At 41.3% G+C, this 18378-nt stretch overlaps 1 protein-coding gene across 7 annotated transcripts in view; it reads right to left on the bottom strand.

The window, feature by feature from the left end:
- The window catches only part of nbeab (neurobeachin b), a 408948-nt gene that overhangs the window by 287871 nt on the left and 102699 nt on the right, over positions 1 to 18378 (bottom strand). For all 7 annotated transcript variants that reach the window (XM_067450409.1, XM_067450410.1, XM_067450412.1 and 4 more), the window contains 6 exons: positions 15773 to 15873; positions 15135 to 15230; positions 14166 to 14287; positions 8704 to 8830; positions 5939 to 6058; positions 2388 to 2534 (listed from right to left, as the gene is read on the bottom strand). In XM_067450409.1, the coding sequence (XP_067306510.1) occupies positions 2388 to 2534; positions 5939 to 6058; positions 8704 to 8830; positions 14166 to 14287; positions 15135 to 15230; positions 15773 to 15873 (713 nt within the window). The remainder of the gene's footprint in view (positions 1 to 2387; positions 2535 to 5938; positions 6059 to 8703; positions 8831 to 14165; positions 14288 to 15134; positions 15231 to 15772; positions 15874 to 18378) is intronic.

The following is an 18378-nucleotide window of genomic DNA, read 5'->3' as shown; positions in this document are numbered from 1 at the left end:
CATCTTACTAACACGCCAGAGGCAGGACCACAGTTGCAATGATGACAATACATTGCAATGTAGGCACTGATCTTTTTCTGCAGAGGCGGTCTATCACCCATCTATGATAGGCAAATTCCACAACGAGTCGTTCTCTGTGCGTAGTTACAACAAAAGCTGAGTTATAGCTTCAGCTGTGAGGTTTCTCTGAATAAAGATAAAGCGTATGTTCAGCTAGTTAATGAGAAGTCTGTAATCTCTGTCTGTCTAAAAGCTATTTATTGGGTTTGAACTGGTTCTGCTCGGGGGTCTGGCAAGAGCGCATCTGCAGTGAGTGGCATAAGATTGACGAGAGTGACGAAAGGCTGTAAAGGAATGGTTGTGCGGAAAGTCCTTATATGGAGATGGTTTGGGCATGTCTTATGCAAATGCCTAACCATGTGAATGCGGGCGCTCATTTTGAATACTTAGAGGAAGATTAAGATTAACAAATGAATGTGCATACGCACATGTTATAAATTAGGTGGCAAACTTACGTGAGAAGTAATCCACACAATCTATAGTGAATTTGACCCAATGATTTTACAAAAAAACAAAACATTAACTCATTCCACATTCATGTTTTGTTTGCTACATTAAAAAAGGAATATAGAACAATTGCCGTTCCCTTTTTTCTGACAAGCAAAGGTGCATTTATTTTAATATTTGCCCAGCTTGCATGTGCACGCGCTAATATAAAACTGTGATTTTTTTTGTACCCCCATTCTGTCAGGCCCTCCACAAACACTGTTTTAGAAGGTAATGCCTATGGTGGATCCATCACAATTAAAAACCCATTTTATCATGCTTTTCATCAAATGGGGGCCAGGACCTGTGGTCTAGCCTTGCTACATAAACTATGAAGGCCTTTGCCCTATTCCTAGACAAGGTATATTCAACAGATCAGCCAGAAGAGCTGACAGGTAGTCTGATAGCTGGCACTCCATTGAAATATACAACCCCTTTTCAGATTTCAAGAGACTCCATTCACAGGTTTATCTTGGGTGGGTAATTGCTTTCTCCCTGAAGCAGACTGCTCATTATTTCTGCCAACCTGTCCGTCATGACGATGTGAGGGGCAGCGGGAATCAGAGGTCTAGAAGCTCAATTAATAAGGGAAATGACCAGTCTGGACTGATTAGAGAAAAACCAGAGCAAATGTCTAGCAGGTAGTATAAAAACACACTAGGTAAAAATAAATAAATAAATAGTTAAGATTTGTTTTAGCAGTTATTAACTTATTTGCCCTTTTAGATTACACAGCTCATAAGTAAAGCACTGCTGTAATGGAGCAAAGACAATTGAGTTGGTGTCAGAATTTGAAATTAAATTAGGAAAAGCTCATCACTCATAAACAATGGCTTCGAACCAGTGTAATGTCATTTTTGGGATACATATGCTATCCGTTCCATGCATGTGGTTTATTGTTTGAGATAATGAGTTGCTAATCAAAGCCTGGTGCTTCAGAGAAAATTAGACTTTGCACGATGAGACTGAAAAACTGCTGCGAGTCCCAATTACTAAGAGGAGAGAGCTTCATATTAAATAAGGATACAGCCTTCAAAAAAAAAAAAAAAATCCACAGTAACCTGCTCTGTTTACCCCATGGATGCAATTAAATGCTAAAACGCTTCAAAAGCACCTTGAGAATTGGCGACAAAAGGTCAGAGGCATGAAAGGGAAAGAAAGACTATAAACTATCCGGGGGCAGACTTCATCAATGGAAGACTTCATTAGGAAGAAAAAAACGACGAACGTTGCTGTCGTCAGTGTAAAGCAATAATGCATGACAGCAAAAAGTATAAGGCTCATCAAACAAACGTTTGCTAACAAGTAAATATGTAAATGCAGCATTTCTCACATCATTTTCCCAGCTTTTAGTTTTTTGTAACATAGCTGGACAATAATGGTGGCAGCGGCTCAGTGGTTCATGTAGGTTGTCTACAAACCAGAAGGTTGGTGGTTCAATCCCTGGTTCCACCTGACCAAGTGTTGAGGTGTCCATTAGCCAGACACCTAACCCCATTTGCTCCCGACGAGCTGGATGGCACCTTACATGGCGGACATAACCGTCGGTGTATGAATGGGTGAATGTGAGGCAACATGTTAAAGCGCTTTGGATTTCTATAGGTCTGTTAAAAGTGCTATAGAAATGCAGTCCATTTACCAATAATGACCAGCTTGAAATCAACTGAGATTTAGATCTCAAAACCGTGGTTGTTTTCTCTGTGTGGTGAAATCGTGTTGGAACTTGGAAAGCACATCAATCAATAACAAAATGTCACAGACCGAGGAATAACATCTCTTGGAGATCAATGGTGGCTGTGAAGCGTTGGGGTATAACGCACATTGGCAAATCTGATACATACCTTGTATCCTGGGCCTAGTTGATGGATGGCAAATATCTGAGCAGGGTTTAGCGCTTCACTGAACACATAGATGGCTCCGAGCTGTCCGCAGAACACTCGGTTGGCGTCTGCCGTCTCAGATGAGCCGAGGAAACATTTGTCATAGCTCTGTGATAAGCACAAGAGAACAGCTTGAATTTCTTAGTAGCAATCTCTCAAAAAGTAGATAGTATGGAAAAAATAGAGAGCTGGAGTGGAAATATAGTGGACGGCAGTATGCAAACTCAATACCAAGCAATTAATAGTTCACAATGTAATTGAGATGTTGCATTAAAGAGATGTTATTCTGCACTGAAACCTGCCTATTAGTTTAATCAAAATCAGCACCCATGAGATCTGAGGTTAAGCTCTGCTGGTTCAACCTTTTAATTATCTTACATTTCTTGCAGTGAGGTACAGCAAAACAGAGGCAAAGCAAAGGTCTGTGAATTTTAATCTAATCATTGAATCCCCAAGATAATGTCTTATATTAAAGGGGTCATATAATGCCATTTTCATACAAGTTAATATGATTCTTTAGTGTCTAAATGAAAACGTTGTAATATACTTCAATTACAAATTCTCATTAGTATTGTAAGAAAACACTCATTTTACCGGGTCAAAAACAGCTATGTTTTCACCAAGCCATTTCAGTGTATACGGCTTTAAATGATAAATGACCCCGCCCCTGTTCTGTGGGCCCGCATGAGGAGTGTTGCCCTTGACAACAGTAGAGGCGAAAGAATGGCTACGCGAGTCTCTGACTGAGGACACATCTGTGCAACTATTATCAATTTGAACTGGAGTCGGACCCGGGACAAGATGACAGCTCCAACGAAATTCGACATTTAAAGCTAAACAGGTCGTTTCAGCCACTGCGTCTTTAGCGATTCGGATTTAGAAACATCAAAATGACTGCTGTGTTCATTATTACACCCAAGAACAGAACACTACAATCGCTTAGACGCCATTCTGCTCCAGCATCTCTACTTACACAATGGCAGACTATGACGATGACAGCTTGAGCTCGCTCAGAGCGGGTCTGAGGTGAAACATTGCTGTCAATAAACAGTCGTGGGAGGGGCGTTCGACCGTATGAAAACATATAAGGAGATTTTTAAAAACCACTGGATGGATTTTTATCATTATAGGATGGTTGTGTACAGACCATAGACTGTAAAAAAATATGGACGTAGTGTCCGTGACGTCACCCATAGGATTCTGATAAGCCGTTCTGAAGCTTAAAGTAGAGATGAGCTGGGCGTTGCCATCTTGTGAGCGAGTCGTTGCGTGTCACTCCCGGATAACAGAAAATGGGCAAAAAGGCGGGATGTGCGCGGAGCTGAGGTGACGCAATAACTATAGACGGCAGATAAATGGCTATCCACTTGTAACCACGCCCTTAATTATGCAGAACTTTAAGGCTTTATATAACGTAAACGAATGAGTTATAAAAAAATTCACCACCCTCAGAGTTGTCATGAAGATCAAAATTAGCCTTATAAGCCAAAACCACAATTTGTACCAGGCTGTAAACATGTTTTTTTCTGCTTTAAAGTTGAGATTTTTAACATGGGGCTCAATGAGATTCTGCTCCCTTCTGGAGCCTGTCCCTAGTGGCCAGTTGAGGAATTGCAGTTTACATTACTTCCGTATTGGCTTCAAGAGAGATCGCGGGAGGTTGCCGCTTGGTACAGACACTGCCAACACACATTTTCATACAATCAGCTTGTAAAAGTGCATGTACCATTATATGACCCCTTTAAGCTTGAGCTGGCAAGGTTCTCTGATGAAAAGCAGGATATATACAGTATATTAAAAATTAAGAGACCACTTAACATGAATTTCTCCATGTTAAGTGGTCTCTTAATTTTTTTTTATATATCTAGACACACACATACATACATACATACATACATACATACATACATACATACATACATATACTTACCTCAAACCTTTGAATTAGAATCAAAGAGTTTTCAACATTGATAATAATAATGTTACTTGATCAGCATATTCAAATGATTTTACAGGAGCATGTGACACTAAAGACTAGAGTAATGATGCTGAAAATTCAGCTTTACCATTCCAGAAATATATACAATTTTTAAAGCATATTAGAACAGAAAACAGTTATTTTAAATTGATAATGTTTTACAATATTCCTGTTTTACTATATTTTTGATCAAACAAACCAGCCTTGGTGAGCACAAGAGTTTCTTTCAGAAACATTACAAATTCTAATGTTTCCAAACTTTTGACTAGTACTATATACACAGATCAGGCATAAAATTATGACCACTGAGAGGTGAAGCGAATAGGACTGATTATCTCTTAATCTCGGCACCTGTTAGTGGGTGGGATATAGGCAGCAAGTGAAAAATTGTCCTCAAAGTTGATGTGTAAGAAGCAGAACAAATGGGCAAGCGTACAGATTTGAGTACATTTGACAAGGGCCAAATTGTGATGGCTAGACTTGGCCAAAAATGGTCTAAGGAAGGAACAGTGGTACACCTGTGACAGGGCGACCATGGCTCATTGATGCACGTGGGGAGCGAAGGTGTGACCGTGTGGACCGTGTGGTCTGATTAAACAGACGAGCTACCGTAGTTCATATTGCTCAAGAAGTTAATGCTGGCTCTGACAGAAAGGTGTCAGAATACACAGTGCATCGCAGTTTTTGCGTATGGGCCGCAGTATTTTGCATAGCCACAGACTGGTCAGGGTGCACATGCTGACCCCTGTGCACCACCGAAAGCGACAACAGGATGCACTATGGGAAGAAGGCAACCCGTAGGAGGCAGTGTGATGCTTTGGGCAATGTTCTGCTGGGAAACCTTGGATATTGGATGTTACTTTGACACGTATCACCGACCTAAGTATTGTCACAGACCACGTAGACCCTTTCATGGAAATGGTATTCCCTGGTGGCTGTGGTCTCTTTCAGCTGGATAATGCACCCTGCCAAGAAGCAAAAATGGTCCAGGAATGGTTTGAAGAGTACCACAACGAGTTTGACATGTTGACTTGTCCTCCAAACATCTGTGGGATGTGCCAAACAAAGTCCGATCCATGGAGGCCCCACCTCGCAACTTACAGGACTTGTATCTGCTGCTAACATCTTCAGGTGTCTAGTGGAGTCCATGCATCGATGGGTCAGGGCTGTTTTGGCAGCAACATTTTGGCCAACACAATATTAAGATCATAATGTTATGCCTGGTCAGTGTATATTTCTGTTTTTCAACAGACAACCTTCATCTTTTCTACATTAAAGTGTTTCATTTTCCTCATAATGCAAAAAAACTTGCATCAAGTAAAATACAGTAAAATTGCAGCACACACACTGCTGTAAAGGCTAAAGTATATGATAGGCTTGACGTACTGGCAGCAATACATTTTGTTTATTTATTTTGAAACTGCGGTAAATCAATGCATCTTTAATAATTAAATTTTACACTGTGCACACAGTTGTACTCTGAGAGAACATCCGGCAGTTACAAACAGAGAGAGCAATAGCAAAGTGGTCTTACGTCGTTGGTGTTGACGTGCCAAGCCATGTCACCGTAGGAGACGAGCTGTCCATTGACGTAGCAGCGAATCTCACTGTTCCTCCAGCGGTTGTAGATGTGAACAATGCTAATCATGTACCACTAGAGAAAGAAAAGAAAAAAAACATATTAGTACATAGCAGTACAAGAGGAAGAAATTAAAAAATGCAAATCTCAATGGTTCTCAACTGGTGGGTCATGATCTTAAAATCAGTTCTGACAGGGTCGTGGAGATTACAATTAATTCTGCATATTGTTGGAGCACCAGAACATACATTTGTATAAATAATAATAATATATTGTGATATTATCAGCATGAACTCTTTTCTAGTATTAATGGGATAGTTCACCAAAACAAATGAAAATTATGTGTGTGACATTCTTCTTTCAGACGAACACATTAAGTGTCCTGGCTAATCCAAGCTTTATCATGGCATTGAATGGCAGCCCAAATTTGAAGCCCAAAAAAGTGCCTCCATCCATTATAAAATTAATCCATATGGCCCTGATGCGTTTTCGTATAAGGGGAAAATCCATATTTAAAACTTTATAAAGTAAACTATCTAGCTTCTGCCAGACCGCCTTCTGTAATACAAAGAAAGTGAAACGCCTCTCGCAGCTCAAAACGCTTACCCTACATCCAGTGTCATACATCACGTCAGTTACGCTTTTTCCGTAAGTTGAGTACGGAAAGCAGTCAGGAGGAAGCAAGGTATTTTCTTACACAAGCACATCACTTCACTTCAGGAGGCCGTTATTAACCTCCAGGAGGCCGTCTAGTACATTTATGATGGATGGATGGATGGATGGATGGATGGATGGATGGATGGATGGATGGATGGATGGATGGATGGATGGATGGATGGATGGATGGATGGATGGATGGATGGATGGATGGATGGACGGACGGATGGACGCACTTTTTTGAGCTTCAAATTTTTGGCTGTCATTATAAAGCTTGGATTAGCCAGGACATTTTTTAATATAACTCTGATTGTATTTGTCTGAAAGAAGAATGTAATATACACCTGATGGCTTGAGAGTAAGTAAATCATAGGCTAAATTTCATTTTCATCCCTTTAATGTACATTGTCAATGAATTATCAGTGTTTGTTATTCCAAAGAAAATATTACAATTTCATCACTGTCAATTTGCATTTATAATATTTATATTATGTATAAAACACATATAATATTACAGTAATTGAGGTACATACAAAGAATCCAACAATACTTCTGAATAGCAAACTAATTCATATAAAAGCCATATCGGGCTCGATCAGGGAAAACGGAGAAATGCTAGACTTTCAGACGGACAGAATATGTTTTTTAGCTGTATTTTTCTTTCCTGGCAATGAAAGCCCAAAATTCAACCCAAAACCATTTTCATGGGCAGCAGGCAGAAGGTCTAATGCAGTAAAAAATTTGCATTTAGATATAAATAATACATCAGATCTTGAGTGAGAGGAGAAGAGAGTAGAGGAGAGAAAGCAGACAGAGGCAGAGAGGAAATCACAGTAGTGAGGGAGTAAAGGCAGGTTTACTTAGCAGGAGACAAGGGTCATTACAGATTTCATTTCTGCCAATGTGCCACCACACGAAAGAGTCACGATACGGCGCAGTGTTTCAAACACACACTGGAGTGAAGCCTAAGTAGCATGTTCTGTGTGTTCTGTTGTTTTGGTTGTATATTTTTGAAGCAATGTAACATCCAACAGAATTGTGTTTAAGCATCGTTTTCTCTTTCATAATAGTTCATGTTTAAAACAACATGCCTAACATATCCATTTAGCTACATTGTGAAAAATACATTTATGCATGAACTACGGTAATGTTCTATTTCCATTCTGTCATTGCAATTGATCTGCTTTTTAATCCTCAAAACAAGACCACGTCTAAATGTACTGAGAGTTAAATAGTTCATTTACATGTGCAAAACTGTGGATAATAAAATGTGCTACAAAAAATAAATTTCTCTTAAACTGATTAATCTGTTGTTTTATCACTATGAACCACAAGAGGTCTGACTCACAACGGCTTATCCCTGTGCATCAGGATATTATTCTATTAAACATATACAGTAGAAGTGGCTAAAAATGAAAATGCCCTTTTTCTGTAAACAGATACATTTAAATGTGCTATTTAAATGTAACTATATAGATGTAATTCTCATGGCATTTTTTAATAATAAAAAAAATATATATATTTACATTTAATAAAGCATCATCTTGTGCACAGTTTCACACAATATGCAAACTTGTTCCCGTGACTGTACGACTGAACAGTAAGATTTGATCTTAGGAAAGAACCTTGGCGAGCCCTTTCCACTAAGGCTCAAAAGAGCAAGTCAGAGTTATTAACATTTATAAAGATTACACCAGCTAAGAGCATTAAATATTGAGTAGAAACAAGGAAATCATTTATTAGACAGATGTTTCAGAACTGCAGCAGCTGTGCAGTGATTTCCAAGAGATTTCCCATCGATTCAACGAAACAAATGCAGAAAATGGCCTCAGTTATCTCATGTCCTGGGGTTCAGTAACAGTTTGTAAACAGCATATTTAGCCCAGTTAACTGAATCATCCATCCTCCGGCATAGCTTCGTGATTTTCACTGAGCATCACAGCAAAAATATGTACAAGTGCATCCAATGGATTCTTACTTCTTCACAACACAATCAGTAGATCACTACAGATGCTAGTAGGAGAGAGAGAGAAAGAAAATCAAAGCTGGGAATGAAAGCCTACCTTGCGGGGCTGAAAGTCATATTTCACGCAGTGCTGGAAGCCCTTTCCTTTCGACTTCAGTGATGTCACAATCAAGCAGTTACCCACAAAATGTGCCGAGTAGCCGATGCCTTTGCTTGTGCGGAAACTGAAATTGAAAAATCAATAAATACACATATAATATACGGTATTACAATTTAAGGTGATGTATTTTCAAATATATTTTCTTAACTCTTTCACCGCCAATGTTTTGGAAAAAAAGTTGCCAGGCACCTTCAGCATTTTTGATAATTTGCACAAAAGTTTTTGATATATTTTGTTGTACAAAGAACTGAATATGCAATATATCAAAAAAAGACCTGACCCTCTTTTAACCAATTCAACTCAAAATCCAATCCAATATTGCATCCATCATAGTTATTCAAATCATTCTTGTTTTATCAACACTTGAATATGGGTAAGTTTCATAAAAAAGCAACATTTAAGCAGAAAGCTGAGAAAATCGCGCCTACATCCAGATCGGATTCAGAAAAATGATAAAAAACAGATAGAGTAACTCAAGTCTATCAACAGTCCTATAGCTTGTCCTGTGTAAACATTTCATTCAGTAACATTTGTCAGTTTTGATTTATGTGCTGTTTAATGTTGGTGATCGCATTATTTTACATATGCATATGCATGTGATATCACTTGTTTCTTCTTCTTCTTCATCTGTGTTTTAATTAGGAGATTCAGTATATAACCCTGCTTCATAAAAATAAATAAAAATTAACTAGCTTACATTTTATTTATATAGCGGGGTAGGGGAAATCCCATCTTAAAATATATATTGATCCAAAACGATAGTTTTGCTTGTCTTGGTTTAAGTTGGCCTCCTTGTCACGTTACAGACAAAGGAAATGGTGCGAGGACTCAAGTGCAGAAAAGGATATATATTTATAACAAATAAAACATAAATACAAAACAAACACCCACGAGGGGGCAAAACACATAATAGAACATAAACTAAAACTCAAAACATACCAACAGAAGTCACTGGGGGAACGGGAGACGCAGACATTACACAAGGATCCAACCCAGACTGACAAACACAAGGAGATTATAAAGGGAACAAACAAGGCAGATAATGAGGGAGAACAGGTGGGGCAAATTAACCAATAATCAGATAACAAGGGGGAGGGATCTGACAATTACACGAGCACATGCTCAACATAACAAAACCCACATGTGCACACAAAACAGGACAGGCATGTGACATTACCCCCTCCTTAAGGAGCGGCTACCAGACGCTCCACTAGGAACAGGGATGGGAGAAACAGACCAGGGACGGGACGGGAGGGACTGACCAGGGCGGGACGGGAGGGACTGACCAGGGTGGCACGGGAGGGACAGACCAGGGTGGCACGGGAGGGACAGACCAGGGTGGGACGGGAGGGACAGACCAGGGCGGGACGGGAGGGACAGACCAGGAGGGCACGGGAGGGACAGGGGAAACAGACAAGGAAGGAACAGACAAGGGAGGGGCAAACAAGGGAGGGACAAGGAAAACAAAAAGTTCAGGAGGCCATGGTGGCCCACAAAGTTCAAATGGCCAGGGCGGCCCACCGAGTTCGGGAGGCCCACCGAGTCCAGGTGGCCGGAGCGGCCCGCAGAGTTCAGGCATCCAGGGCAGCGCGGGTAGAGCAGGGTGCCAGGGAGGCGCGGTGAGAGCAGAGCACCTCAGTGGCGCAGGCAGAGCAGGGCGCTTCAGAGGCGCAGGCAGAGCAGGGCGCCTCAGCGACGCAGGCAGAGCAGGGCGCCTCAGCGGCGCAGGCAGAGCAGGGCGCCTCAGCGGCGCAGGCAGAGCAGGGCGCCTCAGCGGCGCAGGCAGAGCAGGGCGCCTCAGCGGCGCAGGCAGAGCAGGGCGCCTCAGCGGCGCAGGCAGAGCAGGGCGCCTCAGCGGCGCAGGCAGAGCAGGGAGCCTCAGCGGCGCACTGAGAGCAGGGAGCCTCAGCGGCGCACTGAGAGCAGGGCGCCTCAGCGGCGCACGGAGAGCAGGGCGCCTCAGCGGCGCACGGAGAGCAGGGCGCCTCAGCGGCGCGGTGAGAGCTGGACGCCTGGGAGGCGCGGTGAGAGCTGGACGCCTGGGAGGCGCGGTGAGAGCTGGACGCCTGGGAGGCGCGGTGAGAGCTGGACGCCTGGGAGGCGCGGTGAGAGCTGGACGCCTGGGAGGCGCGGTGAGAGCAAGGCGCCTGGGAGGCGCGGTGAGAGCAAGGCGCCTGGGAGGCGTGGTGAGAGCCGGACGCCTGGGAGGCACGGTGAGAGCCGGACGTCTGTGAGGCGCGGGGAGAGCAGGGCGCCTGGGAGGCGCGGTGAGAGCAGGGTGCCTGGGAGGCCTCTCCTGCCCAGCAGCGTCTACCGGAACAGAGTCCACCGGCACAGGGACCACCGGAACACGATCCACCGGCACAGGGACCACCGGAACACGATCCACTGGCACTGGGACCACCGGAATATGATCCGCCGGCATAGGGACCACCGGAACACGAAACACTGGCACTGGGACCACCGGGATACGATCCGCCGGCATTGGGACCACCGGAATACGATCCACCGGCATCGGGACCACCGGAACATGATCCACTGGCACTGGGACCACCGGAATATGAGCCGCCAGCATAGGGACCACCGGAACGCAATCCGCCGGCATAGGGACCACCGGAACACAATCCACCGGCATCGGGACCACCGGCTCACGATCCACTGGCACTGGGACCACCGGGATACGATCCACCGGTATTGGGACCACCGGAAAACGATCCACCGGCATCGGGACCACCGGAACACGATCCACCGGTACTGGGACCACCGGCACACGATCCACCGGCACAGACACCTCCGGAACAGGGACGAAGAGAGCCTTCCTTCTCCTCCTCCTCCGTTTAGAGACTACCGGGACCTGTTCCAGCTGAACTAATTCCACCGGAACAGAGTCCACCGGAACAGTCCTCCTCTCCCTGGCCTCTCGTTCCTGCAGGCGAGCGAGGCCCTCGACCATTAACTCAAAGGAGACGTTCTCGTACGCGCTCCTAGTCACCCAGTCCATGGGCTCATCAAGCGCATAAAAGAACAAGTCCTTTAAAGGTCCTTCATTCAATTTCAGTCCCTCAGCCGCTCTCAGGAACTCCCCCGCAAACTTCCTTAAATCCGCCCCTTGTTGGCGGAGGGACGCTAGAGACTGGAATCTTAGAATGCGCTCATAATACGGACACGAGACTGGTGGGTGACGTGCATTCTTGCGCTGAGTCTTTGACATGGTCGGATCGTTCTGTCACGTTATAACTAAAGAAAACTGAGGTGAAGACTCATGTGCGCAAGAATTATAATTTATTATGACAAAATAAAACATAAACACAAAACAAAACCCACAAGGGGGAAAACCATAAACTAGAAAATACATAAACTGAAGACATACCAACACAGGGAACCGGGAGACGAAATCAAGACATACAACGATCCGAACAAGACTGACAAACACAAGGAGATTATAAAGGGAACAAACAAGGCAGATAATGAGGGAGAACAGGTGGGGCAAATTAACCAATAATCAGATAACAAGGGGGAGGGATCTGACAATTACACGAGCACATGCTCAACATAACAAAACCCACATGTGCACACAAAACAGGACAGGCATGTGACACTCCTAGCCTGGTCATGCTGATCCAGTTTAAAGTGTCTAAAACTCCTCTAAAACCAACCAACAGAGCAGTTTGACCAGACTTATAGACTGTATATCAAATATAAATGCATGTCCCATTAACACCTAATTATAAATCTCATCAAGATTTAAAGGGATTTTACATTTATTCCAAAATAATAACTAAAGACACAATTTAATAATTGAAACAATATATTTTATTTGTGAACTGATGTTCAGCTGTTCTTTAATAGTCAACTTCTTTTCATCAGTTATCAAGCTCGATATGAACACTGATCACAGACTTAGGCTACCTTTAATTTTAGCTAGCTGACTGCTCGCTAAAAAAATCCATGTTATCATGGTTTCAGTTCATTTCAAGTTTGATTTTGACATGACAATGTTTTAATATCTAAAGTACTCATCGCATGCCTTGGGGTGTCAATTAAAACGAGCCTTCAGCTGTAACTTACGTTTTACTTTAGAAAAACGAGCGATTTATATACTTGTGGATGTCACATTTTGTAATATTTGCGTTGTTTTATTATTCTAACATGGAATATTTTCTCATCAAAATATTGGAGGAGACAAATGCCCCTGGTGTGTAGGTGTCCTGACATGCATTAGCTAGTTTCCTGTTCCAAAACAGAGAGTAACGATATCAGTCTACATTTCAAAATGTCAAAGACAGTTTTGTGTTCTCTGTTCCCTAAAATAGGTCTATAAACCGTCACACACAAGAAAACTAACAGCACAAGAGATCGTTTTAGTGTCTTCAAGAGCAGAGAATAACAGTGATTCTCAGCGTGAATCAATACTCTGTTCTTTTGCGAACATCTCCTTTTATTCCGAATCTGTGTCACGCACAAATTGAACTCTGAGTTGAGTTTGTGTGAGCGGTCCTGCGCTTGCCAGCTCCAGGCTACAGATCTGGCAGCTCAACAGCAAGCGGGACACAGCGCTCACTCTCAAACCCAGCGCTTAGGAACGGTAGCCAGCATTATTAGCGTGGCAGACTTCAACAACACTGTTTTGTAACCTCCTCACAAAGCCCGGGGCAGTTTCTCAGTTCCTAGATCTACATAATGCATGGAGGAATTTGTACATTCTGAACTCAAGAACATGTGAAAAATGCTTTCTTTAAAATGATTTGTTAGATGGGTAATATGATTGTAAACTAATATCAGAGGCAAATGCCTTAAAATATCTCAGAGCAAAAAAAGCCCAAGGATGATCAAAAATAGATGTTGTCCTTCTTTCACTCTCTCAAAATGCACTCACTCCTTTTCCCTCGAGGACCATTTTCCTTCGCTCCTGGAACCCTGGCCAATAAACACGCGTCTGTGCAATTGATCTGAGCTCTAATTACCCACAATTCTCTATGTGCAATGTTCTTTTTGCCTGGCTGACATTAAAAGCCCAAATTAATGTCTATTTCCACCCCGGTGTCCCTCTGCAGAGATTTTCCCGTGATTCCAGAACATTCTGCCCTGGGTTCAAACACCTATTGGTTTAATCAGCAGAATCTGACCTAATTCCCTTTTATGCTTGCATAATCCACCACATCATCAGAAAACAAAATCTTCAAACAAAGCTCATTATATAAGTGGCAAAGCAGCCAGAACCCCCCCACTCTCTCTCTTCTTCTTTGTGTTAAACGCTAAAATAAAGCCACTCAGTTTAATGTACTTACAGAAGCAGGCCCTGAAGGTCATTTTCTTTTCTGCTAAGCAAGTTTTATCTAAGAGTTGACAAAGTTAAATATAACCACATGAAAGCGTATGTAGGCTGTGAATGCAGTCACCAGTAAAGGTAGGGTTTGTCTTTGTCCACGTTGATGTTGTTCAAAGGATCCATGCGAAACCAGGTGTTGAGGGTGAAGCCGTTCTGATAAGGCCATTTGGCAATAGGAGGTAACGCAATTGCCTGGCAAAAAATAAATAAATAAAACAAAATGACTTGGAGTCTGTATATGTAATGTACGTTTGACTTATATGTTTGTAATATTATATATATATATATATTATGTTATTGTTATTGTTATATATTGTTCTGTCAATATATATATATATATATATATATATATATATATATATATATATATATATATATATATATTATGCATCAATGACATGTTAAATTGATCAAAACTGAGAATGAAGATCACATCAAGTTCACATCATAAAAAAATAAAAATAAAAATAAACATTTAAAATAAATGAAACATCTTTTAATAAACCCTTTCTTTTCATCAAAGAATCCTGAAAAAAAATTATCACAGTTTCCACAAAAATATCAATTTTGATAGAGGAAAGCAGCAAATAATCATATTAGAAGGATTTCTGAACATGTGACCCTGAAAATTCAGCTTTGCCATCACAGAAATAAATTACATTTAAAATATATTAAAATACACATATACATGTTATTTTAAATTCTAATAATTTTTCAATATTGCTTTATTTTCTGTATATTTAAATAAATGCAACTTTTGTGAAGATAAGAGACACAAACATTTTAAAAAAAACTTACTGACAACAACATTATAAATGGTAATGTGCATTATAAAAGAAATATCGCATTGTGTAAAATCAATTTATGTTTAGCATTTAATGATTTAAAAAAATATATATATTTATAATTTTGTCAGTTACCATTAATATTGTGATAATAAGAGTTTCAAAACAGCATTTAATTAACTTCATTAAAAATAAAATGTGCATTAAAGAAAATCCAAAATGTGCATTATAGGAAAAAAGGCAGGGTCACTCACAGCTGCACTTCGGCCAGGGAAGTTGAAGAAAGTGTCAGGTCCGTGTCTCTGTGCCATTTGAGTGAGAACTGAGAGCAGTTTGACTGCATGTCTTGGCTGTGGAAGACAGAAGAATGTGAGAGGTAAGATAACCGTAAGATAAAGCAACTCACAATACCTAAAATCCCACAAGACCTTCTCAGCAAGAACTTCTGAAATGCTGAATTTTAAATGTTATGTTTTGCCTCACTAAATCGGTTTTGATTTAAGAACTTCGATCCAATCTGTCATTCTCACCTGTTTTGGCAAGCTTATGAAATCCCTGCTGAACAAAACATTTTATTTTCGTGTCTCATAACTAATTGTCTTGTTAAAGCCCAAGTCCTCCCACAAGTCTCTAGAAGGGGTACTTCACTCTATCTAAAAACGTAAAGCTATTATGACAACATCCTCACTGTGGCGTCCACCAGCAATTGATGTTCTGTCAATATCCCTCACTCGAGAGAACGGTGAATCGATACCTGGGCAGGCCTGATCTGCTCTGCGGTTGATTGCTCCAGACCAGAGGTCTAAAAAAAAATCTCCAAAAGAGGTGACGCTAACAACCCCTTGGAGCCCTAGAGCCCTACATGAGTTTTCACTCATTTTCAGTGGCTTACCCACAATCCTCCTTCTCCTCTCAGCATGCTGAAGAGCAATTTGAGTTCTTTGACGGTGATACTGTAGCTGGCTAGAACTCCCAGCATATCCACCAGCAAGTCTGTTCATCATAGGAAAAAAGAAACAGAGAGATAAAGAGACGTTAGCTCTGGATTACTGAAGTGGGCACAGCGTGGATGTAAACAGTAGGATTCTCCGGGGAACAGGTGTGCAACTAAAGCAAGACATTGTGTTATAACACAGTGCAAAATAACAATTTCACAGTAAGACGTGCAGGTGGATCAATAAGAACCCCCAGCACCTATCCTGAGTCTGGAAGCAAAAGCCAGAATGCCCTTGAACTTCCACTGGTTTGAAATATTTTAATCTAGACATAAAACATATGTCTAGTGATTAAATGGAATGTACATACTAGGCAGTCCGACTTTTTAATGCCTAAAGGCTACAACATGCTCCGTAAGAACAGAGTAAAAAGTTCTCATGATTGGTCATACATTTAAAGTATTAATTGGGTCATATTTAATTCTATAAAATCTCCAACTAGCCAAATCAAATTTTGTTGCAATATTGTCCTGTTTAGCAATGTGAAGCTGCTTTGAAACAATCATCATTGTAAAAGCACTATATAAATAAAGTTGATTGATAAAGTGGGTGTGGTTAATGTGGAGAAACGCAGATGATCGGCACCTGCTTTTCTCGTGAAGTATAGAATATACTGGCAAGAATGAACTTTGTTTTTGTTCTTGCCACCTCGAGAAAACAAACTAATTTCTTTGTTCTTGGAGAGTATGTTCCAAGCTTTAAAAACCTAGCTCTCATGACATGTCTCAGGTTAAATACATATTAAAGTTAATATTAAACAGCATTTATAACAAATTTGAATTCCGTAAAATGGCATAATTTAGAGTAAAACTGGATATTCAAGCTGGAAAAAGTTGGAACACTACACTTTTAAAATAAAATCTGATAATAAAAGTGACTGATCACATCTAAATTTTTCAGTTGGCCGAATTTCATATTTGGGAATAAAATAGCATCAATTCACAGCATTTCAATTCGGCCAACTGAAAAATTTAGATGAGATCAGTCACTAGAAAAATCTAATTTGGAGACTTTTTTTTTTTTTTTTACAGTGTACAAATGTAGTGTGTAGTGAACTGCACATTTTAATCATATTGAAGTTTTATAAACTAATTTCGGGAGAAGCACGCGCAGACAATTGAATCTAATTAAACACAGGTGGAGCAAGCTCAGATAATTAAACCTAAATTGAACACAAGAGGAGCACATTAAACTAATCAGTTAATCAATGATAGGAGGTGTATATAGACAGCCGATTTACCTTCCTGTCATTGACGGTTTCTCAGCATCCCACCACCACCCCTTCTCCGCACTTACTTAAATCAACTGCTATAAATATCAAAGCAATCATAAACTGCAATCTAGTTCTAGACTATCTTCATCACGATACTCTGGGTTCGGGCAAAATTTCTGAACCCGGAGCCCTCCTTGGACAGCAGGCCACAACGCATAATCTTTACTTAAAGGGGGGGTGAAACACTCAGTTTCAGTCAGTGTCATGTCAATCTTGAGTACCTATAGAGTAGCATTGCATCCTGCATATCTCCGAAAAGTTTTTATTTTTTTAATAATTATATAAGAAAGATGCGCTGTTCCGAGTCTTTCCGAAAAAAGCAGAGCGGGTGGGGGCGTGTCGTGTGAGCGGAGCTAAATAATGACGTGTGCAGCAGCGCGCTGTGTGTTGAGTCGAGCGTCATCCCTAACAGCGGAAAAAAACTTTATTCAAAATAAAAATATGGCTTTTAATAAGATACAGCCATACATCTATGATCCGGAATCAGACCCAGAGGCTGCAGTTGAACAGGAGCAGCAGCAAAAACGACTAGAGCAGGACGTCTGTATGTGGTAAGTTACAAGTTATACACTAACTATATAATATGCTTAGCGGCTTGTGTTATTTACATATTTATACTTGAATTATATCGTCGTATTTTTGTCTTTGAAGGTGTACATGTGGGAAGTGCAGTTGTGCACGTGTGTTTGTGTGTTTACGCGTGGTTTGTGTAGACAGTAAGCGGACTAAAAGCAGTCTCACTCACCCTTCTAACGTTGGGACTGCTCCATCCTTCAGCATTAGGCGATTGGGAAAATCCGGCGTCGAGCTGGGCCTTGTTTATGAAACAGTCGGCAGCGAACAGATATAAACATTCGCGCAACTCAGTTGCTGATCCGGAAAAGCAAATTACATCCACTGTTGCCTTAACGCGGGGTTTTTGGCGAATCTGTGCAGGACTGTCTTGGTCTGGCAACCAAAAACCCACTTTTTTGGTGACATTGTTATGTGCTATGTGTAATTGTCACCTGTCCAGCATCCTACAAGCCCCGCTTTGATGGGCGTAGGCTGTTGCTTTCGCTCTCTCCCTCGCTCTCTCACGCGCTTCCGGTAGAATTGTCCGTAAGGCCCATACAAGGAAATTCCGCCCCCACTAACGTCAATGGGGACGCATGATCTCAAAAAACTTGCCGAAACTTATGACTAACCGGAAGTAGTATTTTTGACAAAGAAATACTCCCATCAAACGTC

The sequence above is a fragment of the Pseudorasbora parva genome, chromosome 8 (assembly GCF_024679245.1).
Source record: "Pseudorasbora parva isolate DD20220531a chromosome 8, ASM2467924v1, whole genome shotgun sequence".
NCBI lineage: Eukaryota > Metazoa > Chordata > Actinopteri > Cypriniformes > Gobionidae > Pseudorasbora > Pseudorasbora parva.
Note: the sequence above shows the minus strand (reverse complement) of the source record. Positions and strands in the feature narration are given on the sequence as shown.